This window comes from Chiroxiphia lanceolata, chromosome 4 (assembly GCF_009829145.1).
Source record: "Chiroxiphia lanceolata isolate bChiLan1 chromosome 4, bChiLan1.pri, whole genome shotgun sequence".
NCBI classification, from domain to species: Eukaryota; Metazoa; Chordata; class Aves; order Passeriformes; family Pipridae; genus Chiroxiphia; species Chiroxiphia lanceolata.
In genome coordinates, this window is record NC_045640.1 from 60,793,131 (window position 1) to 60,818,782 (window position 25,652).

The window sequence follows — 25,652 nt, forward strand, 5'->3', positions numbered from 1 at the left end:
TTGCCATGGGCTTGCAGACCATAGTTTTGGAGAAAAGAAATGATTACAGTATTTATACAACACGTAGTTAAAGTAGCATTTGGAATAGATTTTCAGCTCCCTGGTGAGCTCGAAATCATTCTTGAATTTCATTGTTTGTTTGGATTGGTCTCTCCTTTCCATTTTCCATCTCGGCACCCACTGTGACAAATTGTTGTTAAAACGTCTGGAACTGTGAACCAATTCTGTGGGTAGCACGGCAATTCGGGTTACAAAGTCGTGGTGAGGTAACCTTGCTTGAACTAAGACATAAGCAGTATATTAAATTAGTTATCTGTATTCAATTTTGAGACTCAATGTGGAAGAAGTTAGCCAGTTATCCAAAAAGTTAAGCATTGTGTGGCGTTCTTGCTTTCAGTTCAAGGGACCGATTGTTCAAATTTATGAGCAAATCAAGTAAAAAGTGATCTACTGTTACCAAGTGGATCTTTGTAAGAAGTATGTCAGGTTGGCTTAGTCATAGAGAGCTCCTTTTCTTGTAACATCTAATTATTTTTCATGCAATACATTTTCCATATTATTTTGCTTATTTTATTTGCATACACAACAATGTTTACGAAATCCCATACCCGTGGCAAAAAAACTGCAAAGTGGGAATGACTGTACGTGACAGTTCTCAGGCAGTGTTTAGTTAGTGGAAACCATGTTTTCCCAGAGCCTAGAAAATACATCCTTAGAACAGCTAAATATGTAATCAGCTACAGAAGATGAAGTTTTCTGAAAGGAGGCAGATCCCAAAGGTCTGTATACGAGGAGAATTGTAAGGGTTTTCAGTTTGAGTCAGCAGGGTAAACCCCCACAGAGATATCTTTCTCTTGTATATATCAAATTCTTGGAATACAGCATGCTACATCCCCTGCAGTAATAAATATTGATCCCGTGATTCCTCTGACATAGGATTACTTTATTTCTGAGAGATAAGTGCTCACACTATAATATGTCCACTTTGATTTTGGTCTAGGCCAGAATTGTTTCAGTAAAACTGATCTGCATAATTGCAGTGGGCATGTCAGGGATCCATATTGTTAGGATGTTCCAGCCAACAGTACATGCCCAATATCTGCCTGAACTGTGAAGAGGACACATACAATAAGGGCATTGACACAGATCATTCTATTGTTATATGTGCAATAACTGGTTTGAGTTACATCTTGGAGGAAGGAAAGGATCAGGACAACACTCTGGATCTTCAGAATATCAGTGTTCTATTATGCAGATTGTTCCCTACAAGTAGACAATCTTCCTGTTGTCCTGTTCTGGCCACCTGGCTCTGTTGGTGGGGTGGTGTGAGGGGAGAACCCTGTTACCCCTTTCTATTAAGCTGATTTTATGGGAGAAAAAAGTGTGCCTAAGCTTCTTCCCCCACCTGAGCATATGAGATGATAATTTCATAAGCCACATGAAATCTTTTACTTTTCTCCTGCTTAGCTGTGGTGGGCTTGTTCACAGTGCTATAATTATCATTCCAATGGGCTCCATCAGACATTCTGACTGAAATCCCAGTCCTACTGAAGTGATGAAGTGGAAGGTTCAGCATTTTATCCCAAGTTACTACTTGAAACCTGACATTAATTGAATGTCTAGCTTTAACTTCAATTGAGGTAATACCTTCAGATGACAAATAAAATTACATCCTTCCTAGTTTTTTTCTTATTTCAATCAGTGTAGATACATTCAATTCTTTTGTGAATTATAATCTTGGGTAAGTAAAACTAGACTGGCTGTCTTGACATTTTCATACTTATCAAGCAGATTATATAAAATAAAATAAAACAAAATTGATAAAATATATGGAAGTCCTTAGCTGGAAATATGAATTAGTTGGGTATCCCATGTCAGAGATACAGTTCATATTTAAGACCAATTATAGTCTGAAAAATTTGACAGTCTTAAAAGTGAATTTGATCTTTCTTTAGCTCCTTTCTTATACTGAAGTTGTAGCTCATGATTGTCTTTGTAGATGAAACTCATGCCTTGATCCCAGTGGTGTTTCAAACATAAGCTTGAACAACTTTGGGTGTCCAGGCCAAATTCTTGTATTTGTCATCAAGTGAATTTAACCAATTTTCAAATTTATTATTGTGCTAGTCTCTTCTCTAGAATATTGAATATTGAACAAACTTTGATTGTTCTCAATGTATTAATCCTTTTCTATTTCTTATCAAGCACTTTTACGTGAAAACATTTCGGTATTTGATTCACATCTTTGGTTATCACAGTGTACAGTCATATGTGGTATGGAAGTGCTCATAGTTCAATTACATTTTTCTTTATGTTTTATCTCTAAACAGTTCACATTTTTAAAGTAAATGGAAGATCAGTTTCCTGTGTTTTTTTTTTTATATTAATGAACTTTATCTGGAAGAACAACCACTGGTTAAAGTTCTGTGCAAGCAATTTCTCATATATACAAATGATCATGTATTCCTTGAATTTGGAGAAGTCCTTGGTACTGCAGTTGTTGCAGTTCATTTGTGGTACAGGAAAGCCAAGAGATGCCGGATATTATGAAAAATGTTAGCCAAAGACTTTTCTGCAGAGCAAGAAGGCAATGGTAGTTAAAAATCAATAAGCACCTCCCTTTCTTCACAACTATATCTGAGTTTGAGATGTGTCTTGAAATTAATACTTTAGAGAAACATTGCAGGGAAACTAAAGAATCTTGCATCAGAGAGATACGTCTTCCTAATCCCCAGAATTTAAACCTATTTTACATTCTGGAGCATAAAGATTTATAGCCCTTACAGTATTTTATTCCAACTCGTGAAATGTGGACTTCCTCATTATTCATGTAAACACCTACTCTTATTTGAATTAGCAAAAGTGATATAGTTTCTACTTTTTCTACTAAAAAATCAATGTGTTTTCCACCAGTAGTACTGAACTGTAGTGTTCATTTTTCCCAAGAGTAATATGTTAATTTTCTATTTAAAACTACTTTTCTAGTAGTGTGGTTTAATTGTGCTTCTGTATTGGAATATACCACGTATCTGGAGACAAATGCTTTATTAATACTGGGTAGATATTTGAAAAAAAACTAATCCAAATGTATACTTTATTCAGAGTCAATACCAAGGAGACCACTGTACAACAATTTTAGAGGGAAAAGACAAAAAAAACTTTAGACACAGGCAGTTCAATAAATATGAAGTGTGGCTACAGGATGGCACAGTGGTGTCTAGTAATGATGGATTTCTAATCTTCCCCTCTGTTAAAAATATATAGCAGAATGCATGTTCTCTTGGATGGCTTAGAAATGCTTCTCATTAATTGTTTTGGATGCTTGATTCAGTAACTTGCATATTCAGTCTTTTGACTCCCAAGGACTAAGGCAGTGTGAGATTAAAGTAAAAGCCTTACTCTGAGATGCACCAAGTTATTTCCAAGTCATTGATTTCAGAGCAGTTTGCAGACACTCAGTTACTCTGAGAGATGTGGGCAGAGTGCTGCTGAACTACAGATGTTCTTTTTTCTTATTAGTTGTAACACTTATTATGTTGAGCTTTATTATTGTAATAATAAGCTACTGTACTAATAGGACTGCAGAATTGTGACAGAGGCAGTGGTTTCTGAACAGGGAAAAAGCTGATTCTAGATGAGATACTAGAGGTCAATTAATTTTGTCTTCCTTTAAAGAAACTGGAGATGACCTACATTTTTTTATTTAGTTCTTATCTTCCTTTCCCACACTTGGACTAATGATAAGTTGTGTTTCTTTTAGAGCCACATTTTAAACATGCCTGGTTTTGGTTGGTTTTTTTAGTTATTATTTCCCTGTGCAACTTGAGAGCTGTTTCTGGTCTATACACTTTTTATGTGTCTTCTTTTACTCTGATTTTGGAGATAATTGCCTTTATTTAGTCTCTGAAAGAGTGAGGAGTGTAAATTAGGAATACTTTGCTGAGCCAAGCTTTGCACAACTGATTGTCTGGAAGAAACTCTGCAAGGCAATGTTAGCAGGCAGTCCCGGTGTTTCTTCTAATGAAAGCACGTGCTTTGCCTCAGGGACATTTGAGCAGAAATCTGTTCATAAAAGTGCAGCAGAATTTGAATTTGTACCATGTCTTCTCACAAACTGAAACCCATAAGGCTTCACAGAATCAAATGATACAGTAACAAGATTGCAGTGAATACGTAAATGATGAAAGGGAAACAGAAAAAAAATAACTAAAAATTTAAAAAGTAAGTAATTCTACAAGCAACAGAACTTACAAATACTAACTTCCAAGGATTTCTGTGTTTGATTCTCACATGTCTTACAGATTGCAGGCTCTGATCAAGGCTTTTTCTGCATCTGTAATGTTCCTAACATCTTTCTATCAAGCAAATTTATTCAGTAGGTGTAAACTACATTTCAGAAATTTTCTGCATACAGCACAAGTAGAATTTTGTTCTTGCACCCATCCTGCAGTTTTGGTGAAATTCTCTGTAGCTTCATAGTGATGGTAAGTGTTCTGTAAAATTTATTGAAATGGGATAGGGGGTCCAGAGTTGTTTTTGAAGGACGCAGGGAAAGACAGGTAAACACCTGAAACATATTCAGATATGAAGGTTGCATAAGTATCTTTTCACAGAACTGAGCTAGTAGTTCTGTCAGGTGAGATTTATGATGAACTACATAAGCACTGTTTTCCAAAGCACAGGAGCTGGCTAGGTCAGGTCTGAAGCACAGTTTCCTGTGTATATAAATAGATACAAACATATATAGAACTGAAAACCTATCTATGCTGTATCTTTGAGGCAAATAATTATCAAATATATCAAAGAGGAAATGTTTACTGAGGTAGTTTGAAAAAAAATGCATAATGAAAATGAGGAGAATAGCTGTATTCTAAAATTAAAATTAAAGAAAACTCTGCAAAGCATTTGAAGTTGGGATGTGAGACTGTCAATGAAATTTTACACTGATTGGACTGAAAATAGTTGTAAATTCTGAAGTCCACAAAAAAAGACGAATGTGATAGTTAAATGGATTTTGATTACAATGAACAGATGTTACAAAAAAGCTTATAAGTTAATCTGTCAGCTGCAGAGAGAAGCTGAGCTTGGTTTAACTGAGAGGAATGCAAACAGCAGGCATAAAAACATCTATAAAAGTAAGAGCAGGATGGAAGGATACTTGCTGTGGAAAGCTGTTCTGATGTAAAAGAGAAAGCAGCTTCTGTGAACAACAGAGGAAAATCCCAACTAAATCTACATTGGGTTTGATGCACAAAGAGAAGAGCCAGAGCACCTTTTGCAGAAATTGGCAGCAAAAGGAAAGGTTAAAATTCAAAAAGGTTTAATTTCAGAATTGTGGAAGACTGTTGGTTCTTTTGGAAAGGCAGCTTTTTCGCAATACCAGGAGGAATATTTAGTATTCTGAGTGGAAAGAAGAAGAGAGAATTAAGGAAGTAAGTACCTTAGCAAGTTTTGGAGAAACAGTTCCCCCCTCACCAGAGCTGCCACATCATAACACCCTTTGTCCTTACAACTGGTTTGTGAGTGGGAGCAGCAGGCACCACTGAACATACAAGAGCAAACATGGCAAAAAAGAGTATGACACCTCCCAGGACCTCACTTGTTACTGCTATTTAGACTCTTTCTGTCCTTTCACAGTCTGGAGGAGATGAAATGAGGATCACTAATTGGTTTTTGCAGGCTTTGATCCATAAGTAAGCTTAAAAAAATAATTCTAAAGGATTCTGTAAAATGCCTCTCACAGTATATATCTATTCTCTTTATCCTCTTCTTTTCTTTAAAAAAGTTTTGTGTTTTACAATGCTGCTGCTAAGGCCAGTCAGCTCTTTGGGGAGTAGGAAGATGGTTTTTCCATCTAGTCTGAACTGGTTTGAAGTATGCTTTGTGTGTGCACATACACGTATCTTTGCTACACGAGAGAGCCAACTATTGGGTTGAAAGCAATAGGTGTTGGAAGTGTTAATGCTGGAAGGAAAACTGTTTGATTTTCATGACTCAAGGTTTGCATCAGTGCAGGTAAAGCATAAAAATGGTCTGTTTCAGGGTCTGAAACTTTCAGGTAGATGGGATTTTTTTTTTGTAGAAGAGCCCTGAAGTTTCTGACCTAGGTTGTCTCTACTGCTCACAGGTAGAAATATTGTCTCTGAGCAATCACATGATTGGTTTGCTGGTGTATGATTTTTTTTGCTTTATCCACCCATCAGATAGATAGCAGAAAAGGGGAATGGGCACAGAACTTCTTCCTACCTTGAAATAAAGAAGGGACAATTTACAACTTAAATCCATTCCTCATGTCTGTTTTCTATTTAGCTTTTATCACCTCCTCAATATGTTCTGTCGAAGAAGCAGGGAAGGTTTCAGGGTGTAAAGACACTCAGTAACTCCATCTTTTTTACTCATTTACTATGATTTTTTGATACAGTTTGAGGATGAAGTGTTTTGAGTAAAATTCAGCCAAGTCTCATTCCATACCATGCTCTTAGGCACTACCACAGAGCACTGTCAGAAGACTGTATTTAGGTTTATAACATATGAACATAGATTTATATGTATTTATACACGCATATATGTCACAGAGACAAAAGCACACAAAAATACATAAACCAATTTAAAGAACCTTTTTTTAAATATACTTTGAAAATTTGTGTGAATGTAAACATTGGGGGAACTTGTGCAGCAGAAGCCACTGTAGGTGCTAGCATTTTGACCTCTTAAATAAAAATATGCAGGATTATATCTTTCCCTTGAAATGAAACGGATGTTTAAGAATTTGTGGAATTTTGATTACTGCTTCTTAGTCTAGCACAAAGGATGCTGTAACTTGCCTAGCAGATTTGTGCATGAGACATATTATATATGACATCATGCTACTTAATTCCACTCTTTAGTGAAAGGCTACCTATTAAAAATGTTTATAGCCAAACAAGGAATCTCTTGCCATGTAGTCTTAATGGATGGAAGTACTAAGGAAATCATCAGTTTACGTGTATGCAAGCAATAGTTTCTATATATTATTAATAGCATTTGTATGGTTAACGATGCTGATAACCTATTAAACCCCCTTAAAATCTTTGAACATTGTGTAGACAAAGAACTCTGTAAGCAATAAGGCACAAAGTATCCTTCTGCACATCCAACTTTTATGGACTTCCACAGTTCTACATTCACTAAGACTATAACCTCATGTTCACAATATGTAAGTAGTGTTGTGCATAGTTGCTCTGATAATAACTGTATTCTCAGAACTCTTTGGACAGCTTTAATAATGCTTCACTCTGTTCCACTGACCCTCATTTGAACTTAGATTTAACGCAGCTATAGTCTAAATAGATTAAAAGGTTCATATAGTTTAAGAATTAGCATGGCAGGTTAATTAAAAACACATTGTAAGGTGCCCCTCTGTGAGCATCTTTCATTCTTTTTGCTGATACAGATTATGTTTATTTTGTACAGAGCATTAGAATAAATAGCACAGTATAGTACTGTATTATTAATACCCTTTTTTTGGTATTAATCTGTGCTTAAGTGCCAAATGTTGATGTTATTTAAATGGTATCTTCCTATATTTGAATACTGAAGTGCTACAAATGTGAACTGCCCAGGTAATGTCCTGACCCATTGTAACATAAGTAAATAAAATGCTGCTGTGGACTAAAACATTTTACAACATACACCTGAAAAACAGCAACAACAACAACATGCAAAACATACTGGGTTTTTTTTCCATACTGGTGCATGGAATATATCCACCACACAAATAAAAGTTAAAAGACAAATGGGCAGAGAGAAAATATAGTCACAGATAGATTCTATTTTGATATCTTCTGAAAAATTCCAGAGTGATGAATTCTAGGTGACAATCAGGCAAATTGATTGTATTGTACCAGCCACAGGCACTGGACAGTTCCTGCCTGGTTCAGAAGAGCAAACCACCTGTGCAGTTCAAGCCAGTTTTTTGGTGTCATAATCACATCAATATCATTTCCAAAGGCAAAATCATCATCCAGTGGATCTCAGTTCACAGAACATCACAGTTATAGTCAGTCCATCTGCTCAGTCACCTCTAGAATTAGGTACAATGGTGCACATGTCTGAATTATTATGGAACAGTCACTGGGCTTCCTGTTGCAATAGCTTTGTAGTGACTTTTTTTTTTCCTGTTTCATTCCAAAATGGTATAAGAGTCCTTAATTTTCAGTTTATGCTGTCTTTATGGCTGCTTCGATCTGTATTGTGATTGTTTAATTCTTGATTTTTCCATTGAATGCTTGTTCCATTCATGGGCACTGAAGTCACCAGACTCTTAGATTGGGAGCAGCAACAGCAAAGACATGACTGGAAATAAATTTTAAAAAAGAAATAAATAAAAATTTAAGACAAATCTATCAATTCTATGCAGATAGTCAGCCATATTTTTCATTTAGAAATGAAAAGACAATTCTAGCTGAAGAGAGTGGTAGCTGCATTCAGAGAAATTTTTATCCTAGGATGCAAACAATTCTTGTGTTTAAACATCACAAATGCAGCAAATTAGGCCTAGCCTGTGCCTCTTAGTTAAGAAAAACTTTCACAGTATGAAAATGGAAATTTGTTAGACTAAGGTAAATAGATTGGGAACTATTGAATTGACAGAATTCAATGCATATTGTTAAGGGCTGGGTTGATGATTTTTCCCCCTCTTTATCACTGTACTTCAAGCTTGGGGATGAGCATGCTGCTTAGCATGTAGGAGAAGAGAAGACAATTCCCCAGCCTATGACTTGGGTCTCTTCTGACAGAAGAAGAGATGTTTAGAAGGGACAGTGAACATACTGAGGTGTATCATTTTGCACAGTTAAGAACAGAAGGCCATTCAGGACCATACTCCCAGCTTGTTCACAGGTTGCTGTATTCAGTTGTGTCTTCTGAAAGGAGCAGAAAGGATTCCTCAGCTATCCTCCCATCACTTCACAAAAACTAGGGCCTAATTCTGTGTAAATAGAATCTCTGCTTGAGGGGAAGGAGTCAGAGCCTCAGAGGAACAATGCCAATAACAGCAGTAGATCCATGATTTCTGTGAACTCAACGAGAAGGGGGTGTTGCAGAGAGGTAAAGCCAGACTTAAGATATAGGTACTATCTATCTATGGGTGGGTATGTAAAACAGCAACAGAGGCAGGGTGAGAAACACAAATACAAAACTGAATTAATGACCTTGATACTAGGAGGCAAAGGGAAAGCCGTAATGAGAAGCTGGGAAGGATTTAAAAAATTGCTGAAAATTCTTTAATTAGAGTTTTTGAGTGGCAGTTATATTTGGAAAGACAAATGGGAAGAATGAATTAACATCATGAAGAGCAGCCTGATATTACACTCTGTTACTTCTCCCTTTCACCTGAGGACAAGTTTAGGCCTATTGTCCTCTCCACAGTTCCCAAATGAAGTAGGGGACAGTAAAAAGCAAAGCTGACTTCTTATTTATCATGTAAAAATACTCCCTTAAAATAGTTTGTAAATCTGAGCAGGCTATAGACAACAGGTATTGCCTAGTCTAGAAATTCATTATGTTTTTTTCAGTAGCTTGGGTTCTACCTATTCTCAGACTTAAACTTTAGTGCTACAGTCCTGTCATCTTTTGTTTTTCTTTGCAGGTAGTTATTTCAGTCTTCCTTTTCTGTTTCATTCCTTTCTTTACCTCTAATTTTTTGTCTTCCTGTATTGCCTTTACTAAGGGGACAAGGGCTTACAGAGGCACATTGTCACAAAGAAATTGTTTTAGCCTTAAAATATATTTGCATGTGTAGGAACTGGAAAAATACAAGTAGAAGACAACGTGTATTTAATTGCCAAAGTCCACTCAGGTACCAGGTTTGGTACCTGGCATTCGAGGCTGAAAATTTTAGTTGTTAATGGGATTGTTTAATGCAGGCATCTTGGTGTCATCGAGAGTGGAAAATATGTTATCAACCAAATTCTATTCCATGTAACATGTCACACTGCAGTATTTATAAGAGCATGTCTATCTCGGTTTACATGTTTGCATATGAGGACTATGTCAAACTTATTTATTGGTTTAGCGTTTCACATAAGTGGATAGTTCCTCCTTCAGTTTGGTATGTGTGCTATGTGAGCTGCTGAACTGGACAATTTATAATCTTTCATTCCTTTGCATGCCTCTTCTCCCAGCTGTTAGAAACAGATAACAACTAAGTGGTTTAATACAGTTAGTTAACTGGACATGAAATCTTATCAAGAAGATCTTACCTGGAAACAGTTTTTAAACTTCTTGCTCACAAAATACAGAGCTATGGGGTTTATACAAGAGTTCATGGTTGCCAGGTTGATGCTGATATAGTCCAAGGGCAACAAGAAACTAGGCAAGAGAAAGCAAAACATTTAAACAGTTCATATGCTACAGAAGCAGCCATGTTCTTTTTGGTTACAGTCTCTTCTGTCACAGAAACTAATTCTCTCTTACCTAACTCCCTCAATCTAATCCTGTACCATGCCATGTCTATAATAACCTGTCTCACAGAACTTCAAAGAAGCCAGAGGAAAGTGATTGAAGGGGTGGCAGACAACATTTATTGAAATTATGCTACCCCATTACAACTGAAACTGCTGAAAATGGGTGCAGCTGAAAATCAAAACCATGGTTGCAAGCACAGTGACATTACTCGTATAAATTCCAAGTAGGCAGCATTATATTTTTTTCAGTATTGACTGTTGACACAGAAAATCAAGTACCTGAGCAGTTCACATCTGCTGGGGTCTTTTTCATTGTATACCATTTTCTTCAAAATTCGGCTCAGATGGAGAGGGAACCAGCAAAGAGCAAAAATCACGACTAAACAGAAAACTGTCTTTGCAACTTCTCGCCGCTAGAAAAAGAAGATAACAGTGTACACTGAGTGCCTAATTGACATTGGCAGGGCATTGTAGCGTAGTAACGTTGGCAGCAAACAGACTCATCTTGATAAAGCATGCAAGATTCCCAAAATGAAGCTTCCAGATATCAGACTACCTGATATCTCTGAGTTCTTTTTTATAGGACTTGTCCTGTTCTTGATTCTGGGCATCCTCAATGCAGCCTGCTCATCACTGGAGCAGCTGGAGCACACAGGTCATTGCCAGAGCATTGTAGAAGTTAGCCCAGGAAAATCCACTGCTGGTCTTTCCTGAACCTGATAACTTTCCCAGCATTTCTTATTCCTTTACACTGGATTAGTTTTCTGGCAATCCCTCAGATAAACCTCTTTTGTCAAAAAGATGCATAACCTGCAAGAAAACCTTTTCATGTGTGAGGCAATAGAGTTCACACCTGCTTGATAAATGACTTGTACCTAATCCTTGATGTGGGGCAATCCATAAACCTGAGGCACCTAAATCAACTTGCAACAAAAGTTCCATTCAACCACATACCTAGTCAGGATGTCAAATTCTACTGATATATTCTTTTTTATTTAATATATATAGTGTTACATAAAGGGATACTACAAAGTATATTAATTTTGTGTTCCTTACTGTGTGATCTTGAGGTTCTCAAGCAAATAGTTCCTCTACAAACAACATTTTAGAAATGGCTGTATTACAGCTTAATCTCGTAATACTTAGTCAGGAACTAATTTCAATTTAATGGGTATTTTATGTGACTCTAGAGAGTTACAGATGTTTTAGTGGACTCTTGACAATGCATACCAGTGGTGTTTGGTAGGCATGGGTTTAATAAAGAGAAACATAGGAAGGAATAAGGATACTACTGAAATTGCCACTGTAATGTAACAGTAAAGCACTGCAAGACTGTTATTAAAAAACTTAAAGTCGTATGTGTGGTTACAGTCTTGTTAGGCTTTGAATACAACTATTATAGTTTCCTCTTTTTTATAAAAGCAGTTTTTATCAAAATATGAGAAGTATTGTGACTAGACATTACTGTGGACAAGGCTGGAGGGAAGGTAGGAAGGAAGAGGGGCAAAAGGCAATAGTTAAAAAGCGTTTGTAAATTGTGGCATAGAGTCATCCTCCAGCACCCAGTCTGAGTGGCTTACTGGGCACTGCACAGTCAGATGGGAAAGCTGGAGGGTGGATTTCCCCACCTCATACGTACTATTCTTGTTCTAATGGGTGGAGTAGCTCATGTGTGGCCCTGGGACAGACTGTGCTCCGGGCCCTGGGGCCTGATGAGGGGAAAAAGTGGAGGAACAGCACAAGGGGAGGATTTTCCGGTCAGCCCTGGTCTGGAATGAACCAGCAGAGGAGGAACTTCTGAGAGAACTCACTCTGATGCAGAGAGGACGGCTTTAGGGATTCACATCTGTGAATATGGCATTTGAAAGAAAAAGTGGGATCTAAAGGGCTGATGTTATCACAGGGGAAAAGCTACGGATTGTTTTTTAAATTTTAGTTAGGCACTAAACATCAGACAGTGCTGCAGAAACAGCAAAGCGAGACCTGACGGGTCTGTGAGCGACTTTGTTCTGTGATCGTTTGTTTGTGCAATTCTCCCGCTGCTCTTTTCAAAGCAGCTACAGCAGTGCTACTGCAGCAGTGCAATAACCCTGAAAAACAAAATCCACTCTGTTCTAAACTAGGTTATTGCTTTTTATATGAAACTAAAGTTACATATCTAAGACTGCCAAAAGGAGGGAGGTTCCACGGAGTCATATCTTTATAAATAAAAAGAAACATTTTTTGGCAAATCTTTGTAGTTAAATTTCAAAGCATTTAGCCAGTAGGGATTTGAGGTTAAAGAGCACGACTGTCATACATAGGAAAAGAAAGAAACTGGCTAGTTTTCTGAGCATACTGTCTTCAATCCCTCCTTATACTGTGATTTAGTCTTTTGTTCCAGGTTTAAATAGATATTTAACACCATAAACAACCTACATCCTCACTTTCCACTTCTGTAGTTTGCTGTATTCAAGTACACTTTGAAACATTTCTAGGCTAACCCACAGAGAGAAGAACAGTATGTTCAAACAGCGGTGCTTCTAATATTTACCTGCTTAAGGTGTTCACTGAGAGCAATTCTCAAGTTGCTATTTCTTCTGTTTAACATTTCACAAGTCATTAACGTGTAAAAGATGGCAGTACACATCAGTGGCATGCAGAAATAGAAACCAAAGAGCCACCAATCCTTTGCATCTTTGTAAAACTGTAGATAAAGTAAAGAAAAGAGAAGATATTTTCTTATGATTTGATTCAAAATACCACAGAAAGGTCCTGGAAAGCGTGACAGTGCACTTCTATCTGTCTGTTTTCTTATTGTTGATCTGTTTTAGACCAACATCAAAATGGGGATTGTGGCACTGTAAACATTTAACTTACAGATAGCCTGCCTGTACTTTTGTTGCAGTCTGTCTGGGGTTGGAATTAATTTTTGTTGGTTGTGCTTTCTGAACATTTACGCTCCTTCATGAAAACTGGAATCCAGTTTCATGAAAAAGACATGTCCAAATGTAGACAGTGTCAACTTGAGATAACAAACCTTACTAAAAGCCTGTCTCAGGAAATGCCATTTACCTCTACAGCTTCTCTCCTGATTCCAAAAAAGGAAAATCCAAAATGTCTTGTAAGTTTAATCACCTTTTGTTATCAGTGAAAAGGTTGGCAGTTGGTTTGCTTATGTACTGGGCAGATAGGAGCCACTTCATAAGTGCTCCTCTGATATATGCAAAGCTTGGGGCGGGTGGCTTCTGGTGGTACAGTTACTTTTAACCCTTTGCCTGCCATTCATACCATCTGACAGAGTGGTACTTAACAGAATAGCAGTATTTTGCTGTGTAATTTTAAGTATTAGCTGTGACATCAGCAGTGCTGTAACTTAATATATTTACATATTGTGGGAAACACTACGTTTGACCAAACATATGAAATTACCGTTTTCTGTAGATGATCATGTTCTCAGACTTTCAAAAATATTTTATCTTGGTTTTTAACTTTCGTGCTCAACCAAAAGTTTGCACTAAAATATGGCATTTTAAACACTTCCTGTCTGTGTTATTAGTGTAAAAGGGATGTGTCATACTCTTTCCCCTATCTTGTTTATTCCTAGCGAATGTGCTCTGTAACATCACAGTTCCCACACCAAATGTCAAAATGCTAATGACTGAGAATTTTATGAATCCTGTTTGAAAAAGCCAAATTTTGACATCTTGTTTGCAGTTAAAACCAAACAGTACTGAACTTTGAAAGATGAAAAAAATCAATGTGATTCATACAACAGTATGAAATAACGTTCATTTTAAAATCCACTTTAGTTATACTAGAAAGTTGGTTTACTTAGAAATAGGGAATGCTTTTGATTTTTCTCCCTCTGCCCCAACACAGCTGCATACAGAATTTGCTAATTTAGATTATGCTGCTGGTATTTAGGCCACAGTCCCACCTCACTTTGGGACACTGCCTCGTGTTGATTAACTTGTTTCCTCCTCCTCATTAGCCTCCTCCCTGAGGAGGGGCTACATCTGCTGCATAGTTGCACTTTCCTTGGGGGCAGAATTTCCCCTACTGGGAACGGATCTTCCGCCAGCAGAAAACTGGAAAACAATATGCCTTGTATTTGAAGAGTTTGTACTGAGGGCAAATGTAATTGCTGCTCCTTCTGCAGAGAAAAGGATTACAAATACATGGAGACAATTATATTTTCCGTGGCAAATTCTTCCGACTCAGACTAGGATCGTATTGGCTGGGTAGCACAAAATGTGTACTGCATGAATCCATGCCATGTTTACAAGGAAAACTTCCTGTCCCATCAGTCTGCCAGGTTGCATGAGCGTTGCCTGTCTGTCAGGAAAACACACACTGAGGTCTGTGTCACAATCCTGACCATCAATTCTGTGTGAGGACATGGCTTTGTGAAGTTATAAAACCTCCTCAAAAATGTCTGTAAATGATTAATTGTGGAATCTGAGTTTCACAAAGCTTACATCAAAGCACAAAAATGGGTTGATTTAAGAGAAGTAGACATTCTTTTGTTTGTCTTGAAAGCCCACATGGAACTGGTTTTCTACAGGAAATGTGCATTTTAAACAAGTTTCCTAGTGCACTCAGCCTCTTGAGAATCATGGTCTAGCATGAATCGTTTGAGTCTTTCAAGGATAGTTTTAAGCAGAAATAAAACTCCTATTAAAAACAAAAGTTAATAATAAATCCTGCCCAAAGTTTAATAACTGTTTGTTGTGGTGTTTGTGGTAGTAAATACTATAGTTAAGGTTAAAATACTATAGTTAAGGTTAAAATGGTATTCCCATTTTAATCTCATGTTTGTACTTGTTTGCATTTTGGCTGACACATCCAACATTTACTCTCAGCTTGGGCACAACTACTGGTTTGTTTCCTTGAAAATCACACTGGTATGGGGAGATTTGGCACTTTTGAATTATACTGGGCAAGTAAAAGATACTAATTCCTACTAATAAAACATACCACGCTATTCAACTTCCAACATTCAGGCCATTAAGTTAGAATGCCTGCAGAAGACCTGAACTATAGTGGAGAGGGAAGAGAAAACTGTTCTTTTTCTTAGGAAGAGTGGAAGTGAAGATTAAACCATTTAATCCAGGTGCATTTTTGGAGAAAAACAGCTGTTACAAAAATGGAAATTTGCTGCAGCGTGAATTTCATAAATCAGAGTCTAATAACTACACTGTATACAGTCATATAGTCTGTGGAGTTTAGAAACAAAGATATAGTAAGTCCTGGGCAATTCCACTCCATTTTCACCTGCATTAATTATTTCCATTAGGGAATTTCTTTTGTCTTCTCTTGCAATTGTCTCTTGTTTTTTCTGCCATTCCTGCAGTCCGTGTAACCCTACCAAAGTGGAGGATGTTCCTCTGGAAAACACTAATCATCCTCACTTTTTATCTTCCAAAATACCTAGCTCTATTTTGCCCTATCCTTCCCAATTCTAGGCCAAACCAAGTTCTGATCCACTAAAAGGAGAAGTGCCAGACATTCAAAAAAGAGAAACTTGCACTCTATCATGAAAAAATCTAGTCCAGAAAAAAATACAGTTTGTCTCAAGACTTAAGACCTGGTGCTATCTGCCTTCTTTGCAACAAATCAGATTATTACTCCTTTTTTTTTTTCTCATTACTGGGTGAAGGGTGCCTGGCTCTTCTGTGGGTTCACGAAGAAAATATTAAGATATTTTCGCAGTGTAAGGTAGAAAATCACTATCCCCCTATGCAGTAATCTATTAATTCTAGAAGTGACTTCTCCTGACTTGCTTTGAACAAGCTAATGTGGGTATTGGCAACTGTTAAGCTGCAGGAGTATAGAGGATGAGTGCTATGAAACATGCCAAGGCATCCTGGTGTGTCTCAGGCACTTCTCTTGCTCTTGAGATGCTGTATGTAGATGACAGCTGACAGTGCACAACCTACCCAAGCTGGAGGTGTGGGTCTGTCAGCTTTGCAGTCATGATTCCTTGTAAATGAAAGGATTATGTTTTATTTGACTCTGTTAGTGAGTACAGCATGGCCCCACCCTTTTCATTATGTGCCAAAAGAGCTGGCTACCGCCTGTAAAATGATGACTAATCATGGTAAAACGTGTGTTTTGACAGTTACAAGCTCCAAGGGGTTGTACCTGGAAACTCAAAACCTTCCAAGGCTCTGGCTACCCTGATACATCCCCTGATTGTACTTTAAGCAGGCCTTAATTGCAAATGTCTGTATTAAGTATCCTTGGTAGTGAAGAAATGAAAATGTTGCAAAGTCCCACTTAGTCTCTCTGGCTAAAAGTAGAGACAAGTCACTGTAAACATAGGATCCTCTTTGCACCAATACACATTAGAATACATTTTGCACTTTTATGCATTAATAAAACCTATTATAATCCAATATCTTAATTGTCTGACCTATATACCGTGGATTCCAGAAAGAGAAGAAAGGATGTTACTTACCAACATAAAATTATTTGTAGGCTTGAGCATGCAGGTAACATAACTTTCATCCTTGTATCTGAAAGGTACCACAGCAAAACCAATTGCTTCTGGGATAGCCAATATGAAGGACAGAAGCCAAATGGAGAAAATTTCAATAGCAGTGATCATAGGGATTCCAATTCCCTGAACACGGCTCCAGGAGGCAACTGCTCTGTACCTGAAGGAGAACAGGCATTAGTTTCTAAACTGCTTATTTTACTTCCCTAAAGTAATAGCACCTTCCTGTTTGGAATTACAGTGTTACATGGATATATCATGGCATCCACTGGTGAAATAGTCTTCTTTAGTTGAGGAAAAAAATAGTTAAGAAAGGTTGTTCAACTGCTTTAAAAAAATGTCAGAATAAGAAGTCACTGAAGCAGATAAGAAATTGTGAGGAGTTGTGTCATTTAACTCTCCTGCAAGTATTATTTTCTTCCTCAGACATGCCCTCATTTTCTGCCCCCTTGAATCCTGGCAGATACTTTTGGATATGTGCAGATGCCACCTCTATTCTTAACAACTTCCCAAGATGTGAGCCAAGATTAAAGTTTTCAGAGAAAGGCAAATGGGGTGGTGATTTTAGCTGATGACAGCAGTGTGGAGTATAAAAGGGCAACAGCAGGCACAAGAAGGTGAAAGGCGTGGGGAAAGGGAAGCCCTCAAGAGACCAGGAGGATTCAGTTTGTAAGTATGTGGCTCTGAAATGATGTGTGAGCTTTGGCAAGGGAAGGAAAGAAGGGGAAATTAGAAAGCTTTAGGTTGGAGGATTAGGTTGTGGAAGGATTAGAGTGGGATGGTAGAGAGGTAATAGGGCAGAGTACAGAATTTTGGCGTGGGCTTGAAGGATTGGAGATAATAAAGGTTTAAGTAAAGGTTTAAGAACTCTGGATTAGGATGCTTTGAGTGTACTGGGAAGTATTGGATTTTGAATTTCTGAGATGGAAGGAATGAAGAGCTTCCAAAGGAAAAAACATTAGTTAAGGGCTATAGGACCTAGGCTACAGAGATCAGTAAAATTTAGCTATTAAAATGCTTCCTCACTCCTTCTTTAACCAATACACTAATATGGGATTCACACACAAAGTATTTCTTCTGATTTCTTGTATCACATCCCGTTTTTGGTTTGGAAGGGTGCTTATCAGCTGGATGGAAGACTTGTGAATTGAATCCCCTGTAGCCTTGGTGTTGGAGGAAGGAAGAAGGCATGAAGGCAAGTCCATCCAAGCTGTAAGCCCCTCACAAAACCTTCAGAAAACACTGTTACAGAACATCACTGGAAGGTGTCAGAGCCTGGTGTGGCATCATTTCTGCAGTAAACAGAGTAGAAACCTTTATTTTGATATCTATAGCAATAGCACGTGCAGCATAGTGACAGGTGTGTACTGTGGAGAGGCTCTCACTACATCACCTTAACAGAAATGTATGTATGAATACTCTGAACATACTATAGCAAACTATAATTTGGACTTACAGTCTAAAAATAAAAACATTTTCTAAAGGCATGCTTATCTTCAAAGAATATGAAAAAGAAGGAAGGCAGTGGTTCACACATGGCAAGGAGGTCTCTGAGATTAGAATTCTGAGACCATCTAAACAAATAAAACTATACTGGGAGAATTAAGAAATTAATATCCAATATCATATCTTCTCATAAATAGTCATATTAAAATCCAGATTTAATTTTAAGTAATTTATCATCCTATTGCATTTCATTTTGCCGAATACAAAATTTTGGCTTTAATGACTAAACGGAATATTCATAGGAACTTAACCTTTTACACAAATACTCAAATATTTGTGAACTTTGGGCATTTAACAATCAGTTTGAAGTTTGCTTTCTACAGACTGGCAGTATTATGACTGGTCCCACCAGCTGCACAAGGTGCTGTCCCATCCTTGACTGACTGATGCTCTTGGCAAGCAGGGACCTGTACACTGTGTATATTTTTCAAGCAGCAAATGTAAAGTTTGTGTTGTGCCACTGGTGTAACTATGTAAGTGACAACAAATAGGTTGCAAATGGTGAATCCAGTTATTTCCTTTCTTGCATTTTTGTACCTGTTCTTCTTGAGTTACCTCTGTTTTGCACATGAGAAGATCGATATGCACAGCAGTAAGGGTGTTGTATGTATTTTATTAGTAATTTTTTTTTTCAGTTCACAATTCAAATAACTATCAGATAAGTAATTATTAGCTGAATAGTTTTATGAATGGTTTCAGCTAAAGTGTAAGAAGCTGAATAATTAGATCATAATTTGCTGAATGCATATTAACCTGCAATTACTTGGTCTCTTTACTCTCTGCTGTAGGGGTAATTTGAAAAATAGTGGTAGTATAACTTTTCAAGTGGGTGTTCTGTGAGTTATGTAATATATAGGATCTTTGTCTAGCCACAAACCTCCTGTAATTAGGAGTGAGAAAATACTGCAGGAATTATTTCCCCTCATACTTGGAAAATATAGGATGTCTTCCAGAGAACTGGCAGAAAATACACGCATAATGCATTGCATTTAATTCCTCAATCTAAAGTCTGTGTGTGATTGGTCTGACTTTTCTTTTTTTTCTGTTTATTTCCCTCTTTTCTCCAACCTTATCTAAAATATTCATTTTTTCCCCAGGTCACTTCCTTTTCTGTGTTTAATGTTGTGGCTCCTCTTTTTTCTCCCCTTTTCATTTTCTATTGCTCATGCATGTGCTGTCTACTTTAGTATATTGTGACCTTCAACTACTCTCTCCCCTCTGTTTTCTTCTTCTCCCTCTTCCTCTGTTCTTAGCTACCTATTCCAACTTGGTTTTCAAGGACTCTACAGTCCCTCCTGCTATTTAGAGATGCACAGTATTTAACAACAAGGGATCATTACATCATGAAGTATACATATAAGCAATTAAATGTAATTAGCTGTAATTTGCTTAAAGCTTTTCTTTCAGAAGGACATCTTGTCTGGAGCTGGGAACATCAGTAGGTGCTTTTGCTTTCCTATTCCTTTTAACTACCTTAGAAAATTAGGTGTTCAAAGCACCCACTAGTATAACATGTTTCTGTTCTGCAAGTGTCATCAGGCAGTAGGAGTGAAAAGCCATGCAGGGAAGATCAGAGACTAGATAAAGGATCTAAGAAGCAGTCACTGCCAAGATTAGTGTCAGAAATGTTCCTAAATGGCACTAGTCCTGATGGTACCAAACTGTTCCACTTCATTGTTAGGGATCACAGCTGTTCTTCATTTTAAAGATAAGCAGTAGTGTGTTGATTGCAAAGCTCTTAATTCAATAAAACTCTTATAGTTTTGTTTTAGTGGTAAAATCTTCACTTATCTCATACACTTGCTGGAAGTTGGTCCAGATGAAAGTATCTACCCTGGGGTTACTGTTCTATGCAATTTGCCATGCAGAGGAGGCAAAAAGAGGATACATACACATTAAATGAGATCCGTATCTTCACTCTTCTGAAACTAATTTCTTCATCAAAACTATTATGCTTATGACATAGGCAAGAGTAAAAGCTCAAGAAGGAAAATATCCTTAGTTTTAGTCGCAGTCAGGCACTGTTTAGAAAAACAGTCACACTGTTGTCACCACCATGATCTAGAGTTTAAAAACACCTGAGAGGCATCTGAAGCAAATGGGAGCTTCCTCTGGAGGGTGAATGGCTGTTTTTTAAAAAACAACCTCTTAAAAACTTCTCCATGTGTGAGTGGGCAGTGTTCCCCTTGGGCATGCACATTTAAACCTTCATACCCTGTCAGGCCAAGTCACTTTGTTTGAAGGGCAGTAGTAATAAGTGGAGTCTCCAAATAGGATGTAGTTAAAACAGAAAACTGTCTTTGTAGGAAAAAAATAATCCTGATCTGAATTAAGGTTGTAGTCTGCAAGAGGGACAGACAGTCAACAATTATCGAAGCTATGGAGCTCTGAATTCATTATACCAATTGACTCCATCTTTTTCTGCATCATAGAATGCAATTCCATATATAGACACCCAAAATAATTATAAATACATATTTTCAAGAGCTTTTTTAAGCAAATGTTAAGTCGCCTGTAGATCACATACAGTCCAGCTGTGACAGCACACTCATTTTCCATTTAATGGAAATTTTATTTCATTCCCATTATTTACTCATTTTCCATTCTAAAATGCAACCATTTGCTAATGTGGAATTTTGTACTGATGTGACTATACCACTTCCAGTGCCCAGTCTGACTTGTTGAAGGTACTCTCAGATTTCACGGTGATTTAACTTATTTTCAATTCATGCTAACCAGTATCAGAATCTGGTTGTTTTCTAACACATCCTCTGTAACCATTCACTAGAGTAGTACCAGCTGATGAAGAATATGTCTTTGGCAAAGCATGTAAGCTGGGGGAGAAAATTAAATAGTTTAAATCTGATCCCACACAAGACTTTATAATCAAATGGAAACAACATTTGCTTGTTGTGAGGATTAGCAAATCACTTCTTGTAAAAGTATATATATGCATATACAAAGAGGTAGCATCAGCTGAGTTACTTCCAATTTATGTATATGTATATACCAGTAGAACTTCATCTGCTGAAAAAGCTGCAGTTGTCAGAATTTATCTAACAAACAGTCTGTTTCATGTGCTTGATCTAGGATTTATTCCTTAGAGTAGTCCATGGGATTTTATTTTATGGTGGGCAGATATTGTTTGAAAAATAGAATTCTTTTTATAGTTTGCAGACTCAAAAGTGGAAATAGAACAGTTGCCTATGTTACATTTTTTTGTTTCTGGCTTTGGCTAATGAGGTACTAATACAGTAAGGAATTGTGTTTCAGGTGTGGATACTAGTCAGTGACTCATCTGTTGCAAACCTTCTACATTACCTTTAAAATTAACCAAAATTAATTTTAAAGTTTCTTTTAACTTTGCATCACGGTACTAATACACATAATGCATTTTTTTTACAGTATTTTCTGTATCAGAGTTACTGATATTTTGGAGTAGAACTTGATCAAGTAAACTCAAGACCAATAAAAATAGCTTTTACAGAACTCAAGTATTCATCTGCTGTTGCATTGTATGTATGAAGAAAAAATAGCAGAGGCATTAATTTTCAAACTATCAATGTCAATCTATCAAAGCAAGTTTCCAACACGTTTTTCAGTACAACACAATTAGTTATAAAAGTTATCAAAATAAACCCTGTAATTGTGGTCTATAGGCAGGGAGTTGAAAAAATAATTTTTAAGACTAGAGATTAGGATCTTATTCCAATACAAAACAAACATAAATTCATATGAAGGAAAGAAGTCTGAATACTCAGTCAAATCCCAATAAATTTTTTGTCTGGTAAAGGAAGTTGAAATAATGCTTTACTAGAGCTTTTAAATACCTTTAAAAAACATGTAAAGTTCATTAGTCCAATGACTTAATATTATACTTTGAGCCACAGATGTGGTGCTTTGTTATAGCGAAGATATCAAAAACCAGAATCTAAATTGCATCTATACTGTAATCTGCCTGCTGAGAAGACCATACTGGGTGCTCCCAGTTTTAGGAAAACTGCAAGGGCAAGAACAGTATCAAATGATTCAAACATACTGTACCTGTCCACACTAAGGGCACAGAGGTTAAGGACTGTGATTCCCACTGATGCCTTCTGGATAAAGGGAAGGAATTTGCAAAGAAACTGTCCAAAATCCGTATCTCCAAAAGGCCACTTCTGAGCAAGGAGCTAAAGAGAAGATATGAAATAATCAGAATATTTAAACAGTAACCTAGCAAGCATGTCACATTTGTAGTTATTTCTTGTCTTAGACACAGCCACTGCAACCTTGAATCCTCCATACCTTAAGCATATCCTTAGCACTCAGTGAATCTGGGAAGTAACTGCTACTATAGAAGCACAGAGGGTGAAACTTTAAACTTCAGTGTTGACCTTGCATTGTTAAAAGAGGGTTTTTTTATTATTGTGCATCATCCACCAGTACTGAATGATGAAAATCGAACTCAACCCTGTCATACATGGTTGCAATTACAGTGTCCCAGATCCAAGCAGTGAAAACTCGGCGTTCATAAGGAAATACCTCAGAGCCAAGCTCTGATGCTGCACGCAAGCAGATTCTTTTCATTGTAAATATACCACTGTGTAGCTCATGGCTATTCACTGCCAGATTCTTAAATGTGTGAAGAAAATATTGTGCATACATAATTTGTTCCATACTATGTTTTAGAGGGCTAGCATCGTGCCTACATGTGGGCTGTACTTCAAGGCAGCAGAAAGGCATCCATTGGAAAGATGTGAGTGAGTGGCTGGGGTTTAGATTAATATTTCTAAGGAAGCATTTACATAACAAAGATGAGTACAGTGATTCATGTGCATAGTTGTGAAGAATTAGCATATAAATAGTAGTATTTCTAGTTATAACTATTAAAACTTTGACCATGTCTTTGAACAAAGCTTTGATAGCACGTACACGTGCAAAATACAGGATAAAAAATTATTCAGGACAGTCAAATCTACAACTGGCTGCAGAGTTACAGAAGATCTCCCTTTACTGGTGCTGACAGTAAATTGGCAGATTACAATCAATATAAGTAAGTACTGTAATAAATGAAAAATTATTGAGTCCACACAAAGTACTGAGCCCTAATTTACCTATTTCCACTCATGTAAGGGTTGTTTCAGCCACTGTAAATAGTTCTTTTGAAAAACAAAGTCACTAAACCTTCTCTGTCTTGCACTACCATTTTTTTCATCTTCCCTAAGTCTGAGCCTTTCTCAGGAGTAAGATACAGGATAAGAGGTCAGATGAATTCCTTGTATTATATGGCACAGCAGTTCTTATAATCTTACCAACTTCTATTAAAATGGTTATGAGTAGAAAGCATAAGATTTGAAATGAAAATATTAAATGTTTGAGTCAGATACACAACTTTGACAACATCAAAGTTGGACACATCAACTTTTCATCAACATCCTAGTGGATGTTGTATCCCCTATATAGCCAGGGGGCACATTTTTAAAGGCAGCAATAAATAATAATTGACTTGCTGGATGACCATGAGGTCACTGGATTTACGTTAAACCTTTTTGAATGAAGGGTAGAACACAGAATATTTTGATGGTACTGTCAAATTTGAAGATATTTTTATTTGCTTCAGAGAAAGACAGCAAATGATACACTAAGGAATAACAATTATAAGCAAAACCCAAGCTTATCCAAAGCTTATAAAACCTGATTTTGCTGAATTGTTGAAGACTGTTGAATCCAGACTTGGGACTGTTTGTGGAACTAAAATTGATTTAAGCTTCACAACAGTTTTATTTTCAAGTGAATCAGATGGAGGTAAACTGATGGCACAACAACCATTCCAAGAAATAGTTTGTGCAATGTGGCACAGTTGCTGCCCCTGGGCAAGAATGCAATATGGAAAGGAGAGAACAAGGAACCATACTTTCATCTGCACAAAAGTGCTGGAGGACTGATGCATGCAAAAATCAGTTGTGTTTTTTCCATGATAAACACAACCTGTGAATCCTGTTTTTAATATTTTATGGTTGAAACCAAACAATATGGAATCTGATTAAATCAAAATTGTTATTTCTAGAGTTTACTTTCTTGCAGACCTGTTCTACCAGGTCCTCTTCATCTTGGGCAGACTTCTCTGCTTACAGGCAGTTCATGTTTTGAGAGTTAGCTTTGCAACCACAAGGACTAGAAAATTTTTTTCAGTAGAAGCTTAGGCTCTGGAACACACTCATTTAGTAAAAGTGGGTGGATTCTGTCTGCAGAATTAGAAAAGCAAATTTTGGTTGTAGCTCAGGATTACAGAATGCAAAGTAAACATTTTATCTATTTAAATTAATGCTAAAATGAAACATAGTAATAATCACTACCTTTAGTAATATAAATATTAACTATGGGAAGTTCAAATTCACAACTGTCTTTATCTCAGTTAAGGTAGGAGTTACCTTTCTGTTTTCTCATAGCACGAGTTTTCCAAAGTTTAGCACTTTGCTGTAGAGTACAGGGTGTTTATCACAGAATGCCAGATTTGTGGGAATTCATCTTCTTCTCATAGTCCTGCTTTGGCTTTTTCACATCCCTTCTATTTTATAGGTGTTCATCACAATGCTGAATTACTTCTGTTTTTTCCCCACATGATACCTCAAAAAATTCTGGGAGCAGCTATGTACTACACATTGCCCATGTCTCTCTAGGACCATATTAATACATTTGATAACTTGTATTTCAAGACAGATTTTAGCAATTCACAGCTTTCAGCCAACGAGGTGCTGATACTGTGAAGCAAACCTATGTGTGCTACTGCTTGTTGAACAGGGAAGATGTTATCTGTTATCTGGATTATTTTTTTCTCTCCAGCTGAATAGTAAAATGAGATTTCTCAACATTTCTCCCGATTTATCTACTTCCTGTTTCTTGAGTGTTAGAATATCCTACACATGTGTGGTTCCATTTGCTCTTGTTCTGTTACTCTATGTTGGTATGTGTTCTCTGGCATACTGAGAGCTCTTGCCTCCAAGGAGAACTGAATATCTTATTTACCATCAAGACCACAGCAGAGAAACTGCAAGCACCTTTGCAATGGTTTCCCAGTTTAGGACAGTCATATTTGATGAAAGCAAATCCCCCTTTTGCCAGAAGGTTAGGAAATGGATCACTAGGATTGGTGATTTAACTGTAGTTAGTACCTTCAGTAACAAAGGTGATAAGTTGATGTCTGCAAGCTCTTGATTAGTTCTTCTGATTTTATCTGT

At 37.1% G+C, this 25,652-nt stretch overlaps 1 protein-coding gene and 1 long non-coding RNA gene across 2 annotated transcripts in view; one reads left to right on the top strand and one right to left on the bottom strand.

Annotated features, from left to right (window-relative positions):
• Positions 1-25,652, top strand: part of LOC116786060 — a 109,561-nt gene that overhangs the window by 15,364 nt on the left and 68,545 nt on the right. The window lies entirely within an intron of this gene.
• The window catches only part of EDNRA (endothelin receptor type A), a 32,356-nt gene continuing 13,091 nt past the window's right edge, over positions 6,388-25,652 (bottom strand). Inside the window, exons 3-8 of the mRNA XM_032686338.1 lie at positions 22,477-22,604; positions 16,888-17,086; positions 12,979-13,131; positions 10,725-10,858; positions 10,242-10,350; positions 6,388-8,334 (exon numbers count right to left, since the gene is read on the bottom strand). Coding sequence (XP_032542229.1) covers positions 8,194-8,334; positions 10,242-10,350; positions 10,725-10,858; positions 12,979-13,131; positions 16,888-17,086; positions 22,477-22,604 — 864 coding nt within the window. The 3' untranslated portion in view covers positions 6,388-8,193. The remainder of the gene's footprint in view (positions 8,335-10,241; positions 10,351-10,724; positions 10,859-12,978; positions 13,132-16,887; positions 17,087-22,476; positions 22,605-25,652) is intronic.